The sequence below is a fragment of the Python bivittatus genome, unplaced genomic scaffold, assembly GCF_059951505.1.
Source record: "Python bivittatus isolate LINGU-HERP-01145 unplaced genomic scaffold, Pbiv_v1 ctg000840_np1212, whole genome shotgun sequence".
NCBI classification, from domain to species: domain Eukaryota; kingdom Metazoa; phylum Chordata; class Lepidosauria; order Squamata; family Pythonidae; genus Python; species Python bivittatus.
Window position 1 is genome coordinate 64,322 of NW_028277113.1, and position 20,484 is coordinate 84,805.

Here is a 20,484-nt window from a genome sequence, read left to right on the forward strand (position 1 = left end):
ATAAAAAAAATGGAAGGCAACACATGCCTCGTTCATGGCAGGCTGCACATGTTACCACCAAACCTAATGCTGTGTACCTAGTTTGTCTTGTCAATTGCCAGGTAACTGTTCCTGTCCCTTGCACAGGAACTTCATCAAAAACCAAGTACCGCAGCATGTATGGCTAGTAGATCACCATCTCTGCAAGCCTTATATAGATCAATATATTTTTTGCCTGCCTGAAATCAATGGAAACTGGATGCATTGTTTTGTATCTGCGATAAACGATTCTGTAACTGTAAAACAAGAATTCTCTCGAGTCTTTCATCCACAAATCAAATTTGCCAATACAATCTGCAGCATTACAAATTATTGGAACAAAATTATTCCATCCATTTTTTAAAATTTAAATTTGTTCTACTTGCAAGCAAAGACCTTTGTAACAATGTATTTTTAACGCATTATACAAGTGTTTTGTTTATCCAGATTACAACAAGCCCTAGTTTGCATCCTGTGAATGGAAAGCATTCCAGGGAGGCAAGCAAAATCTGTGTTAGTTTATGGAATACTCCAAGCAGCCATGGCAATCCTTTAAATTTCTATAGGCAAAAATACAAATTTTGTGAAAAGTGCCACTTAATTATTGCGGGGGGGGGGCTGCCTTTAGATACTGTCAGATATTTGACATACTTGGAGGTCATACAGATAAAATATGCCAATTATAATTCAATTAACATGACGTTTAAAAGCACAATTGTTTTTTTAAAAAAAAACTATTGATACACAATATATTCAGTGAGCTTTTTAGTTAGTGAACATTCAGTTTCTTCCTCTCATTTGAGAGAAAGTCAAGATAGTGCAAAAGAGTATTTTAACATATACTATATTTAAAAACAAACCAGCAACCTGTGACCCAGCTAATTTCTTATCATGCTCAGGTAAAGCATTTAAGAAAAGAACTATTCTAAAAAAGTAGTGGGAAATGAGACAAGCATGCAGGTATTCTCTAAACATTACTTGACATCACATAATAAGGCAACGCCACGTAATATCCAATGTTCAGGTGGGTGGGTGGTCCGTAGGTCCACTGCAGCGATGTAATTCAGATCTGTCCGAATTGGTTTTTTGTAGATTGGACATGAGTATAGGCGTGGATCTTTTGAGGCTAGGAAGAGGGCAAAACAGAACAGCTCGTTTTTATAAGGCTATAAAGAAACTCAAATAAAATTTCAATTAGCATAGCTTAAACAGAAATGTTAAACAAGAATTTAAACTTAGAAATCATCAACTCTTAGCTCATCCAAGGATACGTTGTGAAATCCACTTACGAAAATATGTTTAGGAGGATAAAAGGAATTAAGGGAAACTTTTGATAAACTGACAATACAGAATACGGAGGGGGGGGGGAACCTTATTTTTCTGAGCTTTCTGAAAGACCTGAAACACAACCATGTATGTTAGGAATCTTAACAGGTATTTTTACTTCAACAAATTATAATACATAGCATCTTTGCATGTTACAAGCAAGTGAAAGAGCACAGCAGTGGTAGAAATGTCTTCCAATGTGGTGATATCCTTAATGAATACAGGCAGTCCTCTACTTATGACCATTTGTTAAGTGATTGTTCGATGTTACGATGGCACTGAAAAAATTGTCTTATGACCAGTCCTCACACTTATGACCATTGCAGTGTACTTGCGGTCATGTGATCAAAATTCGGTGCTTGGCAACCAGCATGTAGTTATGATAGTTGCCACATCCCAGAGTCCTTTGTGACTTTCCCAGCTGGCTTCCAACAAGCAAAATTGATGGGGAACTGTGTGATTCACTTAACAACCACGTGATCCACTTAACAACCACATGATTCACAACGACTTGTGATTCGCTTAATGACCACTGCAAAAAAGTCATAAAATTGGGTGTGGTCACATGATGCCTTGCTTAATGACCGCACCACTTAATGATGGATTTTCCAGTCCCTATTGTGGTCATAAGTCGAGGACTACCTGTAAGCAATAAAAGGATACATAAAAGTATTTTTTAAAGTATTGCTTGACTAGATTTTAATCCAAAGGCTTCTGTGTTTGGGTCAATAAAAAGTGTTTAAACTTCCATGGCACTCCTTCTATCACTAACAAAGCTTTCTATTGTAGTCACCAGTTTCACTTCACATGGAAGAAAGCATCAAACAATAACCTTAACACTCCAGGGAAACAGACAGAGAAGCAGATGCTCCTTCAGGAAATTGTACATCAAAGCAGATGGGAGTTTAAAAATTAAAAGCAGCATTTTGAATTGGGGCCAGCATTTAACACACAGGCATAATATGATCTTCAGCCAGCTCCACTCTAGTCATCCTTTCAGGATAATTAAAATTTCTAGGCCATTTAAAAAAAGAAACATTTATAGTGCATTACAGTAATTCAATTGGGAGAGTACCAGAAAGTGAATAATTATTGCCAGCATATCTTTGTCCAGGAAGGTTCATTATCAGTGTATCAGACCAAGGGCCCATCCATACTGCAGTGGTAATATGCTCCCAGTGACGGGAGAAAAGTATTCCAATAGAAAAAGTGCTACTTCCCAGCCTACCTTTTACCACACCTCTGAGAGGCCAGTAATGTTGCTGCCCCCACAGAAAGTAATATGGGTTACTTTCAGGACAGCAGTTGCTTTTCCTCTTCCAAGCCAGATTACTGACCTCCAGAGGTTCCTCCTCCACACACTGCAGATTGTCTAGGCAGGAAATCTTCTGCCGTGATAGCTGGGCAAACACGACTTTCCTGCCAGAACTCAATGAACTGGCCTATGAGATAGAAGCCATCTTGTCCAGATACATCATCGAGAAATGGTTAGTGAAGCACCTTCAGGCTATGTCAAGCCAGCTATGTGGATGAACTTCAAGCTGATAAAAGATGGTAGAATCACTAAGTTCACTTGTGCCTGTAGTGGCAATGAAGGAATACAGACACTCCCAAATAAAAAACTTGATTCCATGATACAGGAATGGACACCCCTCGCCCCCAATGTTGCTGAATACCAAGTCTCATCAGAACAGTTGGCGGTATGTATGTATGTATGTATGTATGTATGTATGTATGTATGTATGTATTTAACCAATTTATATAGCCACCCCTCTCACCACAGACAACTCTGGGTGGCATACAACAAAGCTAAAAACAGTCAATAAATACATTAAAAATATAAAAAGCAAAATAAAACAGATAATAAAAGGATGTTAAAAATAAGGAAGCCACCTCACTAATTCCCCCATTCTCTGGGGTCCCCTGGCCTGCTGGCATAACCAAGTCTTAAGGGACCTCCAGAGCGCAACAAAGACGAGGCCAATCTCACCTCAGGGAGGAGAAGATTCCACAGTGCAGGCACCACAGCAGAAAAGGCCCACCGCCCAGGGACTACCAAATGTAGAGCCCTAGGCGACAGAACCTGTAACATGCCCTTTCTGCTGGATCTGGTAGGACAGGCAGATGAAATCATGGAGAGGCGGTCCCCCCTTATAATGAAAGTTATAGTCCATATCTGGAGAGTCATGCATTACTCAGCCTCAATTTAAGGAGAATGCAATTCTGTTGGACTAGAATTGATATTGCTGAACACGGCAGAAGAACCAAGAAAACTTGCCTAGCCTGAATTTCAGATTTTTTTTGCTCTCATCTTTTCCATTACTGCTAGCACCATCAGGTAGACCAGATCAAAAAGCAACTCCACAGGAAGGCTAAGATTACTTTTATCGAATGGCTATAATAACAGAATCTTGCAAGTCTGATAGTACTGTACCCACTCCCCTTCTTATACCCATGTGAATTAGGGAGGCATTTGAGCCTCTTCCACATACTTTTTGCTTGTTTTGGACTTAAGCTACGTTTTTCTCCTTATAACAGATCTGGTAACAGATCTGGCCTATCTCTGTCAAGGTCATTTTCCTTATTCTCTACAATTACCCTCCAAACAGCAGATCAGTTACCTCATTTCTAAATGAAGTCCTTATTTGGATATTAGTGATACATCAACCAATACTCTTGGACAACTATTCCTGCAGTTTTATGCAGATTTCACAACAATAGAGACCACTAGGAGACTGTACACCAATGCCATGGAAGTCAGCAATATTTCTCCAGAAGCACCTGCCATAACTGTCTAAGTAGGAGCAAGACCATTGTAATTCAAGACAATGCAGCTTATCCTGAAGGTCTCTGACATGAAAAGTCTTGAGGGAAGGAACAGCTGTACTCATCCTATTTCTTTCCTGGCAAAGCTCATCCAGAGGGTGGCAATTTAAAATGCTGTCCTTGGAAATCTAAGTAGAGTGAGACCACTTCATGTTTTGGGCCATGCATGACATTCTCAACTAAGAAGGGTATTACACAGAGCCTGCAATATATAAAATCCTTCATATATCTGCAAATCAGATTGACAGGCACTGTGTTCAGTTACCTCTTACCAAAGAGATTTAACCAAATAACTGCTTGTGTCACAAATAACTGAAAGTAAAATGGTAGACCACAAAGCTTGGAGTTTTATCGTATTTCTATTTATTTCTGATGGGATTTCATTTCTTTTTTTAAAAAACGGACTATTTTCAGGTCAACGTTTTGAACCAAGTTTCAAAAAGCAGAGCGGCTGTCTGTCTCTCCAGCCCACCATCTATTCTGACAGCTGCTTCCCTTCTTCACAGATCCCAGAGCGTCTTCCTTTCACTTCTGAAGTTGCACTTTCAATCTTTTGACTTGTTTGCTCAAGCAGATCCAAACTCCATACATTCAGCTGTCAAAAGGAACACCTACATACCAAGTAACAACTTGTAGCCTTGTAAAAAAAAAAAAAATCCTTACAAAATAAAAAGTTAGGTTTAAACTGATTGACATTTTTTAAAAAATCAATAATTTAAGTGGAAAGAAATCCTTTTCCACTGTGTTGATTTTTCTCAGATGAACAAATGTGTTATTTATTCTCCTTATCCATAGGTTTCATTATGTTTTACACAGCAGGTCTGATCTATCACGTTGAAGTATAAATGCGTATTTTATCAGAACTTCCTCTTTATTGACTAACACACTTCAAGCTGTAGCCACCACTGAACATACAATAGGTAAAAAGCAACATCCTTGTTTTACATATTATTTGGTCCCTCTCATTCCAACCAGAATGTATCCATTGCCAAGTCAATCCTAATATTGGTGAAAGGAAACAGTAGTTTTATTGGCCTGTTTAGATATAGGTTCCGTTTCTACTGAGAAAGGAAATAAAAAATTTGTGGAAAATAAAAATAATACTAACAAAAATTGTAACCATATATCCAGCTACATACAATTAAGCTATGTTTCTTTGCATTTAATTACTAAACAAAAGGTTGCAATTTTATATAGTATAAAATAATACTATATAAGAATATATAGTATTATTTTAACTATATATTCAAGGTGAGCCAAATCATGTTCAGGATGATATCTGTACCCTGTCTTGATTAGTACACTTCTCAGCTAATGTTGTTCTCTGAGCATACTCTGTTTATTTAGATGATGAGGTGATATGCAAGGCTACAATATTTAATTGTGTAACTGATGCATTTTGTTTACATCCTTTTTTGGTACTTGAAGCCAGAGTGCTTAACAGTTGATTTAAGAGTGACGTTTCTCTCTCTTTCCAAATCAAAATGCCAATTTTACCACTCTGTGATCTCCTAAACTGTTATTAAATCTTCTGACTTTTGTGGAAGGATGATAAAGTGATGTCAGTACAGGTGCTCCTCAACTTATGGACACAATTGGGACCGGAATTTCCATCACTAAGCAATGCAGTTGTAAAGCAAGATGTCATGTGACTGCATATCTTAGTGACGGCAATCCCAGCACTCTCCATTGCCATAAGCAAATTCCACCGGTCGTTAGTGGAGGACCCACGCCAATCCAAACCATTCCAAGCTTGGTCCCTCCCAGCCTTGAGCCTCAGTAAGGTAAGGGACTGCCTCCAGCCCCCATCACCCACCTATCTCCCCCCGCATCTCTGCCCTTTTGGCCACCCTGCATCCTGCCTTGCCTTGTGGCTCTGGGGCTGCTCGCCATGCTGCAGCCCAGGAGCTTCTTGGTCCTCCTTCCCCCGTTGCTCACTCGTATGCATCAGCACCCTCCTTCCCTCCTTTGCATGCTTGCATGTACCAACGCCCTCCTTCTCCCTTCACTTACTTGCACACACCAGTGCCCTCCTTCCCCTTTGCTTGCTCGCACACATGCACTGCACCCTCCTTCCCTCCTTTGCTCACTCACATGCACCAGCGTCCTCCTTCTCTCTTCACTTGCTCACATGCACCAGCACCTTCCTTCCCCCTTCACTTGCTCGTACACATGCACCGTGCTCACCTTCACTCACTCACACCAGCACCCTCGTTCCCCTTCACTCACTCATATGCACCAACGCCCTCCTTCCCTTCTTCGCATGCTTGCACAGACCAACACCCTCCTTCCCTCGCTCGCACACACCACGCCCTCCTTCCTCCTTCGCTCACTTGCATGCACCAGTGCCTTCCTTCCCCCTTCACTCTCATCAGCACACTCCTTTCCCCTTCACTTGCTTGCATGCATACACTGCACCCTCCTTCTCGCCTTCGCTTGCTCAAGGCCTCTCCAGGATGCTTCTGGTGCTGAAGGAGTGCTCCAGGGGTGCTTCCAGGCACTGAAGGTCTCTCCAGGGGCACTTCCAGCGCACGCTATGCAGCTCACGTTGGAAGCTGCTAACCGTTCCCGAGGCTTTCTCCTTCCTCCTGCAAAGCCTTCCTCCTGGAAAGGTGGATGCAAGCAAGTGAAGTGGGAAGGAGGGTGTTGGTGCATGTGAGCGAAGGGGGGAAGGAGGGTGCAGTGCATGTGAGTGAGTGAAGAAAGGCTGGGTTGGGTGAGGGAGACTTACCCAAGTGACTTGAGACCTCCCCTGCTGGCTTCCCCATTGACTTTGCTTGTGGGAAGCCAGCAGGGAAGGTTGGAAATAGTGATCATGTGATTGTGGGGTGCTTGACAACTGGTCGTAAGTGCAAACGGGTTGCCAAGCACCCAGATCACAATCACATGACTGCAGTGGCGTTGCAACAGCAGTAACTTCAGGGACTTGTAAATCCATTTTTTCAGCACTGTCATAACTTTGAACAGTTGCTGAATGAATAGTCATAACTTGAGGACTATATGTGAGAGAAAAAGAGAAACACGCAACCTATCAGTCAGTGTTCTCACTTTTGTCAGTTTTGAACCCAAGGAAGAATAGGATTTCTATTCAACATTAGTGTTCATAATCAATGATAGCAACATTAATGTATCAGGAATAAGATGTGGACCTTATGGAATTCTTTACAAGAATTAAAGGACAATCTACTAATTGCAGCCCTGTTGGGTTATCTATATCAAAGTACTCACCATGTAAGCTAGTTAAGTCCTCCCTGACAACCTTCAAAGATACTGGCTTTTCTGCAGCGTTCATGCATTTAGCATGTATATCTGCAGGACCAATAGTTGTAGGCATGTGGGTTTCAATGCAAATCAGGACTCCACATGATCAGCATCCCACTTCACGTAGAGGCCAGTGAGGCTTCTCTCCTGGTAGTCATACTATACATGTGAACACCTGCAGGAATGACTAAGTGCTCAAGTAGCAAGTGCACCAGATTCAAAATGTCAAAAGGGAGCTTAAAATCATCTTAAAGAACTTTAAAAGATGTGGGACTCAATAAACTGAGTTCTGGGCACCTGGGCACCTCTTTTTTCTCTTTTTGTTTATTGTACATGTGCCTTCTAAACCTAATTGTCAGCTATTCCAGGCTAGAAGGGCAAATGGATGGTAACAGCACAAATGTTTAACTTTGAAGCTGGAGCTGTGAAGTTTTTTAACATAGAATAACTTAGGGTCACTTGCAGAATCCTAGAAAGATGCCAATAAAACTCGCCTCCTGTACTTCCAATTGGTAAACATGGCTTAGCATAAATTGTTTCAAATTAAACGTGGACCCTTTCTTGCACAGTTCAAATTTTCTAATACAACTTTGCACTTTCTTAGATCCTTTATGTCCATAAAGCACCTAAGTTAGCATTGCTGTTGCTAGAAATACAAGAGTGAATACAGTTTGCACACTATGGTAATACCATATCCGGTAAGGAGTATTTTAATATCTCTGCTCCCAAAAGAGCCACTACAAATAAAGCTTTTCAGGAGCCTGTACAGAGAAATGGCAGCATTTGGTCTTCAGGGGCTGACAAGAACAAGCACTTTCATTTAAAATCCAAGCATTTTCATTTTTTCGTGCCACAAAACCTGCAGAATCCATAGAACATTTTAAATTGTAAAACAATCTAAACTACACTGTATCATCATAATCATGTTCAGTCTAATACTTACTGTTGTTTTCTGCATATATTCTTATCACAGGCATTGGTTCGAACAGCACCTTAGGTTTAGATTCGATGAGCTTCATGTTCCTTTTGTCCCACCCAGCTCCTTCTAGGTAGAGACCATATACATAGACTCCTTCAGGAGGAGGAGTTGAGATGTCGTCATTCATCCATTTTGTGACCTCACTGCACAGCACTACACTGTCAAGTGCCCATCCCTTGTTTGCTCTTGTGATTTCCTGTTTCAGAGCAATGGAACAGTTAGGAGTTAAAGACCAGGGTTTCTACCACCAAAGAACCAGCAATTATGTAACTTCAGAATAAATTGGCCAAGCATCAGAAAAGCTAACTGCAGTTGCATATTTTCTTCTTTTTTTCTCCTGAGACTAATTATATACCAATTTCCATAGTTATGCCTATAAGTGAGGACTACCCTAAGTGGGTTTTTTGTTTTGTTTTTTTGTTTTGGTGCCTTCAAGTCAGTGTTGACTCCTGGTGACTGCCTGAACTAGTCCCTGCAGTTTTCTTGGCAAGATTTTGTAAGTGGTTTGCCCATGCCTACTTCCTAGGGCTGAGAGTAACTGGCTGGCCCAAAGTCTCCCAGGTAGCATCATGCCCAAGGCAGGACTAGAAGTCACAGTCTCCTGGTTTCTACCCTGGTGCCTTAACCACTACACCAAACTGGTTCTCTAACATAACTTCCATAGTTAGGTATGTAAGTGAAAACTATCCTAAGTGATATTTTTTCCATATTTCTTATTCCCATGTTCTTTATGAATCCTCACTCAACTCATTGCATTCTGTCAGTTTTACAAGCTGAGTAAAACTTTATAAAGTGAGACACTGACATCTGATCACTGCTTTTATTGACTAGGAAACCAGCTATAATGTATATTAAAGCCTAATTCAGAAAGCCCATATATGCCAGTTATTAGAAGTATAAGAAAGATGGGGCTACTTTAGAAAGATGTTTTACAAAGGAATCAAGAATTAATTCAAATTCAGAAGTCACACCTGCCTTTGAAAAATTACCACTTAGAACAAGTTTTAAAGTTTCTATTTCCAGAACATTTCCTTGTAACCTCCTCTAAACTCCACTCTCCTTGTAAGGGGAGTCCAGCTGTCAGCCAGTTAATGTCTACATCCTCTTGTTAGCAAATTCCCTTTCTCCTACCTAGAGATCAAGAAGCAGTAGGTTCTCTGTTTCTTATTATCTTAATCCACCACAGAAGCAACAAAGATACCATGCAAAGGAGGAGACATTTGAACAAAAGAAAGGTTTAAAACTTGATGAACAATATTTTTAGCAGTGAGGTCCTCCCTGATCGCTGGGTGTGAGGCTGGGGCCATACACACAAAAACACACACTTGTACAGAACAACTGGCTGGCTGCTGGGAAGCACAGAATACCAAATTAGGGAAGCTGTCCTTCCCCAGCATGATAGGAGTCACTGGCAGCTGCCGGGAGTCAGCTGGTTGCTGTGTTCCATTGTCAGCTATATAGACAGCTGGTGGGAGCCATGACCACAGGTTGCCCAGCTACAACTGGCAGCTTTTATATATTTGATTTAGAAATGTCTGCTTGTCAAAATCAAGGGTAAGGATAAAGCCTGAATTTGAAGATTTAGAGTACTCTCCTGACAATAGATCATTGTTCTTGGACTTCTACAAACTAACTTTTCCTGCCATAATTTACCATTGACTTAGGCTTTTTCCAATTTAGTACAATGTTACAGACTAAAAGAAGAAGGCTGGAACACTCTATGTCTTGTCACAATTATGAAAACAAAAAACAATATAGTTCAAGTAAAGGGAAGTCTAATTATACCAGCCCTAGTTTCCAGGAGAAGGCAAAGGCAACTGGAATTTCTTTTCTGAAAATAAATGGTATCTCCACCGCTATTCATTTCAGATAAAAAGCAAAACAAATTGATAAAAATGTGTAGCAATCAGCTATTTAACCTGTCTCATTGCAGTTAAAAATCCCTGGGGATTAAAGAATCCTGTCATCCAAAAACAGTTTGGTCGTCTCTCAAAAATCCAAGAATGAAATTGGCGGTTTCTTTCAAGAAGTTCGGTAAACCAAAACCCAAGCGTGCTGGAAGCCCAAGATGCCTAGAAACAGAAGAAAAAAAAAAGACATAAGAAACTACACTATATAATGCTTCAAGTTGAAGCAGTAAAACAATCTGAGTTGTATACTGCCTACTTTGGGAGAAGATTCGTATGATGGAATATTCCTCCATGTTAAAGACAAGATGTCAGAGAAAAGAGTAACCAGAATCTTCCTCCTTGTATGAAGGAACATTCAACATGTTAGCTTCCAGCCCTTCCCCACCTGAAGCTTGCAGTAATACACTAGCCGAGCAGATCAAGCTACTGTTGTAAAACATTACTGTTGGATACAAAGTTTATGCTGCTCAAGAAGTAAATGCATTAAAAAAAAAATCCTGTTGGACTCTGCAAGTACTAAACTGGTAAGATAGAAATGGCATGGAGAAATTATTACATGAGACATCATTCTTACATGGGCTAGAAACGTCCCACTGGAGTGGCATGAAATGCAACCAGAACTTTCAAGTAATGTGTAAGAACAAGCCTTCAGTTACAAGGAATCAATTAACTAACAGTAACTATGTATGTGTGCTTTGAACATGTCATAATTGGATTAGGATAGTTAACTCAGAAGAATGAAGTTCTAACATTATTTTCCTTCTAACAAAAGAACAAGTACCAACCTTCCTCCAGCGCTCTGGGATCCGGGCATCGTACATACAATCCAGAGCATCCCTGAGGTTCTCATTCATGATTATGGTTCCATCAATGGCAAGTTTAAGATCTGTCAAGGTGTTTCGCACCAGAGCAATAATCCTTTGCATTCGGTCAATTTCCTGCCGCAGAAAGATGTTCATGGGCTGAAATGGTCCCATTTGCTGAAGCCTTTCCTTTACCTGACAGGAGACAGAGAATATTTAAATATGATGCCAGTTAGCATGCTGGCTGCCATGTTCCCTAGACAGATAGCTACTGACTTATATAAAATTCTATGCGGAGGAAATGAAATGAGAGGACAGAATTTTTCAAAGAAACATGGAGTAGGTACTCCTTGAAGACTAAGATCATATATGAGAAGTTTATCTGAGAATCTATGAATCAGTTATCAGTTATTTCATTTGGACAGTGGGGAAAAGGTATCTGGGAATAAATGCAAGTATAAAAATAGTATTTTATTTAGAGGGTTAATATAACCCATAATTTTCTAAGGAAAAACTAAAAACTACAGAAAAGCTTTGAAATGTGAAGATTAAAGCTACAGTTGCATAAATCTAAACATAATTATCACGTCAGACCAAGGAAGCGATCAAATTCTTGTGATATCCTGCATGCACAGTAGATCATATTACTCAAAAAGGTTGACTGAAATTTTCATTTTGCTATTCATTTGGATTGATTTTTGTCTTATTCACTGTATAAAAATGTAGACCACACTAGGTTAGTTTTTGGGGAATACTTATTTTTTATAAGCAAAGAACTTTCAGTCAGTCTTTTTTACTGATCTGATTATTCAGATATCGGTGCATTTGATTATTTATGTTTATCAATTAAAACAAAGAAATATAACAGGCTGTTTTTCCTCATTTTGAAGCTGACCTGCTTTGCTTAAAGCACCATAAGCCTCTTTGTTATTTTGCTTTTCCAGTTCATTCCTTAATTTCTGGGTTACAAGTACAGTAGAGTCTCGCTTATCCAACATAAACGGGCCGGCAGAACATCAGATAAGCGAAAATGTCGGATAACACACAGTAATAATTGAGTGTGGTAAAAAAAAAAAAAACAATCCACTGCGCCTGTTGCAATTGATTTTTGTGTTGCGGCGCCGCACTGTCAGGAGCAACAAGAAAGAGTACACTCACGCTCACAAACAAGCGGCACACTTTTCTCGTCACCGATTTATGCGCATTGTTGTGTTTTTTTTAGGGGCGTTGGATAAGACGGAATGTCGGATAAGCTAAGGTTGGTTAAACGAGACTCTACTGTATATAGAAAACATATTTTTTTAAAAAAAGAGGAATTAAAAAAAAAACTTTTTTTTTCCAGTTAGGCACAATGAAAAAGAGTTCCAATGCCTCTGATGCTTCCTATATCAAGATTTCAATAACTTACTTCGAAAGGTACATAATCTGCAGGAAGTTTCTCCAGCATATCATCAGCTAGCCTGGCCACCACAGCTTCTCGGGTTTCACCACCTCCGCTGGAGCTATCTTTGGGCTGAATGCTGAGGATTGTGTCTAGCACATCTTTTGCAAGTTTGCTCTGGTAAGTAATATCAGCGTTGGGATGCAGCCCAAAGACTTCTGGAGTATCATAAGCAGGCAAGCTCTATACAAGCCAACATAAAGCAGATATGCAGCAGAGTAAGACAGAGAGTCTTCCAAAGTACTGGTGGAAATTAGTGTAAAAAGGATGGAGTGGCAACACCAAACAGATTTTTTAAAAAATCAGCATCCACGAGCACAAAAATCAAACTGATAGGAATAAAACCCCCTATTTGAATGCATTATTGAGTGAGGGTTTAAAATTAAAACATTTCTGAAAAGAGAAATAGCACACTGGAGTCTAAGAGAACTTTTTTTTAAAATGTATCTTTTAAATATACGTAAGTGGGCACGTTTATAAACAGGGTAGGATCCTGCCAAAAATAAAAATCAACAAATAATAAGATTTCAGAGAGAATGTTTCATTTATACAATACCTTCCAGGAAACTATTGCATAAGGTGAAAGGATAATTATCTAACTTAACGTTTCTAGAGTGCTTTGAAATAAAACATTTCAGTTCAACTGTAACCCGTTATTTATTTATATATTTATTATATTTTTAAAACTGCTTATCAGCAATAGCCTTCTGTCAGATGGTGTCAGCATCATTCTCCACTCCCACCCCCTTTATACTGTAATGATGGGAGCATTAAAAAGAAATTCACTGTCCCTGCATCAAGAGAGAGGTGAGTTTCAAATCAAGAATTTCCAGATATTTATTTATTTATATCAAATTTGTCACCGCCCATCTCATTGAAAAGCAACTCTGGACAGTTTACAAAGGAGATAAAATCAATTAAAATACAACATCAAAACAAACTTAAAAAGAATAAATAAATTCCAAGACTGATGGAATTGGAGAATAACTCAGGAGTGACATCAGGGCACCGGCCACCCCCAGGATTGACTAAAACTCTTATCTTATTATTGAGATATGCTCAACTAGTATCTCTGAGGCTGTGAGGCAGTGATGAAATCTATTTACTTAGCATATTAGTAACTTCTCCGTTCTTTCCATATTTTGGTATTTATATTTATTTGGTGTACTTTATATTGAAGTATCCCTCATATATACCTTCAGATTTCTTGTCTGCAAATTCTATACAGGAAGTTTCATTAAGGAGGACGTATACTAGTGCACTGACCTTGTGAATGAAGAAAGCTTTGGTTTCGTTAACTTCAGCTTAACCTTAAATTTTCCTTCCAATATATTTGTTAATTATAACAAACCTGTATGTAGTGCAGGTACTGATCCACTGCAGTACACTTAGGTATATTGTATCCTTTGTAAAACGAGAAATCTTGGCTGAACATGTTTTCACTGAACCACACTTTAGCAAATGTGTTAAGGAGTCTTTTGTCATAGTCATCTGTAACCCTTCCACCATACTGAATTTCCCCAATCATATAACGAACAGTATTCCAAGACACACCCTGAAAAAAAAAAAGGGCATATGGCATGTTCATGCAACTGCATACTAAAATAAGTGTATACGTACAGTATGTGCATGTGTATGCATATGGAAGATCTGAGAATTCCTATACGTATATTATCTTATTCTGAGCCAGACGGAATTAAAAATAGACCCATTATTAAACTGGAATCCTTCTCCAATTTACTTTACCATCCCTCCCCTGTTTTTAGCTCTCTTCTTTCTCTTCCAACAGCATATTATAGCCATCCAATATATTACATCTGATATCAAAGACATCCATCCTCCTCTCTAAATCTAATCTAGCAAACTTTATGGGTGTTTAACATAAAAGGTTAATTGACCATATTACATTGTATGAAGAAGACATTTGGTTGACAACATCCTAAATATTTCAAGTTTCATATATGCTTGTTAGAGATTTATTTCAAGCCAGTTACTGCCAATTAACCTTTTTGATGTCCATGTCATCCAAATGGTTCTGAACAAACTGTACTGTGGCATTGAAATCGGCTTGGTTGAATTCATAAGGAATATTCCATCCTAAAGGTCCAAATTTCCTTCTCTCTTGGACGGTGGAGTGGACGAAGGCCACAGCATACAACATTGGCTTCCATTGCACCATGTTACTGATATCCAAGAGATCTTGACTCACACCTGTAACAAAGACATTGACTAAGACCATTATAAACAAAGTTTCCTATAAAGCTCCTTATGAAAGCTTTCGTTTTGTTTTGTTTTTGCTTTCTGGAAGTGCATTTTTCCTCTGCAATTCCCATTTAATTATATACTGTATATGACAAGTGCTTACACAATAATAATACTATATTCCCCACTTACACATTACATTTGAAGAGGATGACCATACATAAGTAGCAAACCTAATTCTCTAAACCAATCACAAATCTTGATGTAATATCTATGAATAAAAACACTCAGTGAAATATCCTGCCAGTAATCATTCACAAGAGTTAATTACATATGCCTGAACTGATAATTTACTGATCAGCAAATGATTATAACATCCAGCCATTTATAGACATGCCTATAGCCATTTACCTGTAAATTTAATATATGGTTAAAATAGAAAATCCAGTACAAACTGACTGCTCAAAATACTCCAAGCACTCTTAAGACCATTCAAGATATATAGTTTTGTCTCACTGAGATCAACTGAATAAAATATTCAATTTTATGGGGAAAAATTATGAAATATCTGTAAGACAGCCAAGGTTAAGTCACTCACCTCCATAAGTTCTCTTTAGGCCAGCTTTAAGCCCCTGGGGAGGTTCATTAGTGAATTTTATAGACATCTGTAGAAGGGTAATAGGAAAGTGCTTGTGAACCTCTGTAGTCATCCATAAGCGAAAAGCCTCATGAACAGTCTCCGTTTCCATAATAGTGTCCATCAGCTCATCCATAAAGTCAAGTCCCAAGTGGCAGTTCTGCAAGAGGGCCCATCCACCCTAAGAGAATAAGATTGTAAGAGACATGTAGCTAGATTGGTTATTCATTTTGGAAATCAACACTATGCCTTCAGATTATTGTTACCTTCCAATGATACTACAATTCACAACTCCTCAGTGCTGACATAATATTTTGCAAATATATAATAATTTGTTTCTAGCCCCAAAAGGATCTAAAATATAGCCAATAAACTAAGAATGTGAAAGAATTCTATGGATCCTACTTAGAATAGATTTGGTTCTTAGTGGTGGGATGAACACTACCAGACACACATCCAACTAGCATGATGTTTCCCTCAACATCACCAACAATAATCAGTTTTACTTTGAAAATGATATTCAACAAAGTGACAATTCAATTTATTTGCAACATAAATGTGTGTCACACAAGCAATGTACTTTATATTCCTGCCTGCTCCTAAATATAAACATGCACTGGATTGTGCCTAGAATTTAGCAACATTTGTGAATCAAAATATATGGAGCTATTGATTTAATGACATAATATATTTTTATTTTTCAGAATGCTACTGATTACAAATAATCCTATTTTTCTCTTTAGAAATAAAACAAATTGTGCTCCATAAACTAGCTATTAGTTATGCTATGTTCATGCTTAACTAAACCTCTACTAGTAATTGGTAATGTTCTAATTTTTTTTTTTAAACAGCCTATGCCAAATTAGCATGGAAAATTTGCCTTACATGAGCCATAGTTTGCTGCAGAAGTTTACGTGCATGGACCTCTTGTCCTTGGCCCATAGAAACATAGCGCGTCTCAATTTTCAACCTTTTCCCCAAAGCAATGATTGAATCAGTAGGATCAGAGCCCATGGACAGGAAGCAGATGAGAGGTGTGCGTGGATCAGATTCTTCCCAAGTCTTCTCCAAATCTAAAATGACCCCTTCTGCATATTTTTCTCCCATGGTATCCATAATGTACTTCCTAGCCTAATTTAAAAAAAGATATATATTAATATTTTACATTTATTTAAAAGGAAGAATGCAGGGGCTTTGAAAGCACAGTATCTAGGGAAGAATTTGCAGGATATTTGATACAATACAATATGAATCTTCAATCAATCCATCAGAACATTTCATATAATTAAGAATGGTGTAAATCTTATTATACCATGTGAGTGGTAGCGTTTTATATATCCAATTACAAAATATTTACATTATTTCCTGTTTTTATAATAACTTTATTAAATTTTTAATAAGAAACAGTAAAAACTAACACAAACTAACACTAAGATAAAGGATAAGAAAAAGAAAAAGAAAACTGAAAAAAAGAAGATAGTAAAGATTGAAAGTGCAGAAAAGAAAAGAAAAAGACAAACAACAAAATTAAAAAAAAATTGACTTCTGACCTTCCTTGCAACAGATATAAGTAACAATATACATCAAACTCTTGTTCTAAGTTTACAACTTCACTCCCATTATTTCTATTAACCCATGTTATTTCTAATAATCAAATCTATACATTTCATTTTTTTTGTTTCCCGCAAAAAATCCCAAAAAAGGTTTCCAATTTGCATTAAACTTATACAACATCTTCTTGAATCAAAGCCATCAATTTCGCCATCTCAACCAACTCCATAGTATCATAGCTTTCTACCCTTATATATATATAATATATAAAAACAAAAATTCCTTAAATTTAATAACAAATATATTTTAACCTTGATCCTTATACACAAATCCTTAAAACCTCATCATTCAGTCCTAGTCAATACCTGAGCAATAGTTCTATCAGGACACCAAGACCTAATAAGGAGTAGACGTCTGAAGCAGTCCAGAGCTTGGTCATAGCCACTAGGAACAAGTTCTTCTTCTGGTTTTTCCTTATCAAACCAAATTTTCCACTGTTTTTCTGTTCGTGAGATCTGATAATATAATACAAAGAGAGTATCGTATTCCATAGGAGTCATCAACACAGTCCCCTTTTCCTGGTTCAAAGATAGCCTGTTCATCATTTGTTGAGGACATACCTCATGTTGGAGTGACCATCTTGGGATTAGTCTACTATTGAGGTGGATCAAGGTGATCTGGCAGGACAGTGTGTTTTCCACAGGAAAATGGGAGAAAACCCGTGTGAACATTCTAGCCATGTAGAAGAGTCTTTGGATGGTCAGTGACCTGTTAAGGTTTAACTGGCTCACTGAAGGGCAACCCCCTCCCATCCAGCCAGAGAATTATGTGCCTCCTTGGCTATTTTAACAATGATTGCTAAAGAAGCCAAAACTTTTCTTGTGCAGCTTGTTTTCCCTTGGGGGCGGGGATGGGACTGGCAAATATTAACTTCATGGAAGAGCAAACTATGCCTTCATGGTTGCTATTCCTATCAGTAAGCTCTGTACAGCTTAAAAGGCACTATGCAGCCCCTTATCATAGCCGTCCCCTCTGCTGCCCTTGCTTTACTTCTGTGTTTGCTGGAGAGCACTGTCACCATTCCAGCAGTAGCAGGAATAGCCTCTCTCCTGTGTGGGCAGCAGTTCTTCTGGCCTCTTGAGGCACAGTAAGAGGAACACTGTGGGGACAGTGATTTTGAGATCAATAGATTTTCCTCCCACGCTGGAGAACAGCACATCCTTGAGGTTGTGGAGGTGAACTTTCAAAGAATAAGACTTTAATTTCAGATAGCTTAATGAGTGACTTTGTGTGCTTTCCTGAAAGAACCACCATCTTTCTTTAGTTGTACAGGTCCTTATAACTTCTTATAGTTCTAACTGTAATGAACTATATACATTATCCAATGCAGCTTTATCTGCTCCAAAATGTAATAGAAGGGCTTTTATCCTAGGCATACTTCAACAAGCATTTTACCAGCAAGTTTTTACACTAGATTTACAGAGTTGGTTTAACTTCTAAAGCATTTGCTCCATGCAAATAGGATATTTAAAGAAATATTCTTTAGATGCCCTTATGCCTTTAGATCTGAACCAAGGCTGGCTGGCTGGCTTGTTTATTTATGGGTACAGTCACCACTAGAAATGAAATTGATCACTACAGGTAATAAAGCATTTTCAGTAATGATCTCAGAACATTTGTTTCTGAAATATCAGTTCTTCGGGTTCTACAAGTGCCAGGTAGTATATTCACCTTATTTTTATAAGTTTCTATTACCATGAAATCCATTAAACTCTCAATTGAAACAAATTGTAAAAACAACATATACCAACTCCTACTAGTACCTACTTGGTCAAGAACATCTGAAAATTGTCTTAATTTACTGAGCTCCACCAAGTTCAACCAAGTCATATCCAGGATCCATCTAGCTGGTTTAGAAGGACAAGCTTTCAGATCCAAAGAAGCACCACCTGAAAACATATGTTATTTAAAACAAAACAAAAAAAGGAGAAAAGAGCTATTAATCCATTCTCTCTCTCTCTCTCCCCTCCCCGCTAACTTAAACGGAGTTCACACCCCTACGTTGGGATTCAAGAATATGTTGCCAACTCTGCATGGATTTGAATTTCATATGTTGAATTTCATTTAGAAGCTTAAACCAAAAAGTCACAAAATTTTGCAGATTGCAGTGTACATGGCTTATCAGATCATCAAATTCAATATTTAATCAAGTGGTAGACAGGGCCCATCATGTGAAGCATCAGGTTGGCATCTCTGATAACTGTGTTGCATGGGTAAGAAGAAAAAACAGCACAGGACCATACACTAAGCATTTGATATACTTGCTATGACCTTTAATCAGTGTTAGGAACTCCTCATGTTTGACTTTGCCCCGCTGCAAATCAATCTTCAAGGTAAGCAGCAACGTGAACAGAAACTTATGCTCTTCATAAAGCCCTCGTGCGGCATACTTATACACTTCATAGGTCATATGCTCAATGATATTTGCTATTCTTTTGCTTGTAATTGGGCTCTTGACAGACCTGTTCAAAAGAAAGGGAGGGGATAAAAGAGTAATCTAGTGCCTTTAGGGCAAAGATTTTAGAAAGGGTAAAAGTATACAAGAATAAAGCATTTTCAAAGCTGTACTTAATAATACTGAGTTACTGCAGAAGCAAACAGAATTGCTGAGGCAAATTCAACATGACATTAAATACTGTTCCATCAATATGATCCAACTGTCTAGCACTGTTTGGACTGCTGGGAGTTCACTCTCTTTTCTGACAGACTGAAAGGTATTTTAGCCTCATACAATTGACTCCCTTGATCTTTATCCCAACCAATCCTGCCCGCCCGCCTGCCCTCCTTCCCTTTCATAATGCAGTGACTGCTACTGGGAGAGCCTAGGCCAGTTGCCCTCACCTCATATGGGGACAGGTTCTTGAGCATGCCCTTGCTGGATGAACAGACAGGATAGGCAGAATTGTTATAGATAAGGCATCCCCAATTGCTCTAACCATTTCAGAAATCCAGTGGCTGTGGGTTTTGGGTCCTCCAAATCCCAAACTGAAGATTTTCTGTCTGCAACTGTGGGGGAGCAGGGTGGCACTCCCCTGCTCAGAGCCGTTGTACAATTCCACTGTTCTCCTGGACCCATTGCTCCTGCTGGGAGAGCAGATGGCAGTGGCGGCCAAGAGGTCTTTGCACAATGCCAGTTGCACCCCTTCCTCGATCTGGAGGCTCTACTTGGTGTCATTCACACTTTAGTCACATCCCAGTTAGATTACTGCAATGTGCTCTACATTGTGCTCCTTGAAGACCATCCAGAAGCTACAACTGTTCCAGAAGGCAGCAGTGTAGTTAGTTAGGGGTACACCTTGGTATGCCCGTGAACATAATTACTTCATGAACTGCACTGGCTCCAAAAGATTTCTGGGCACAATTCAAGGTGCTGGTTACCATCTCTAAAGGCCTACCTGGCATAAGATGGGGTTCTCTGCAGGACTGCTTGTCCCCAGTGCTATCTGCCATCCCACATACTATAGTACAAT

General features: G+C 38.8%; 1 protein-coding gene across 1 annotated transcript in view; it reads right to left on the reverse strand.

The window, feature by feature from the left end:
• Positions 1–785: 785 nt before the first annotated feature.
• The window catches only part of DNAH5 (dynein axonemal heavy chain 5), a 150,827-nt gene continuing 131,128 nt past the window's right edge, over positions 786–20,484 (reverse strand). Inside the window, exons 69-80 of the mRNA XM_088130559.1 lie at positions 19,286–19,476; positions 18,782–18,903; positions 17,320–17,469; positions 16,289–16,534; positions 15,365–15,584; positions 14,570–14,775; positions 13,916–14,119; positions 12,532–12,747; positions 11,106–11,318; positions 10,330–10,482; positions 8,375–8,606; positions 786–1,144 (exon numbers count right to left, since the gene is read on the reverse strand). Of these exons, the coding sequence (XP_087986685.1) occupies positions 993–1,144; positions 8,375–8,606; positions 10,330–10,482; positions 11,106–11,318; positions 12,532–12,747; positions 13,916–14,119; positions 14,570–14,775; positions 15,365–15,584; positions 16,289–16,534; positions 17,320–17,469; positions 18,782–18,903; positions 19,286–19,476 (2,305 nt within the window). The 3' untranslated portion in view covers positions 786–992. The remainder of the gene's footprint in view (positions 1,145–8,374; positions 8,607–10,329; positions 10,483–11,105; positions 11,319–12,531; positions 12,748–13,915; positions 14,120–14,569; positions 14,776–15,364; positions 15,585–16,288; positions 16,535–17,319; positions 17,470–18,781; positions 18,904–19,285; positions 19,477–20,484) is intronic.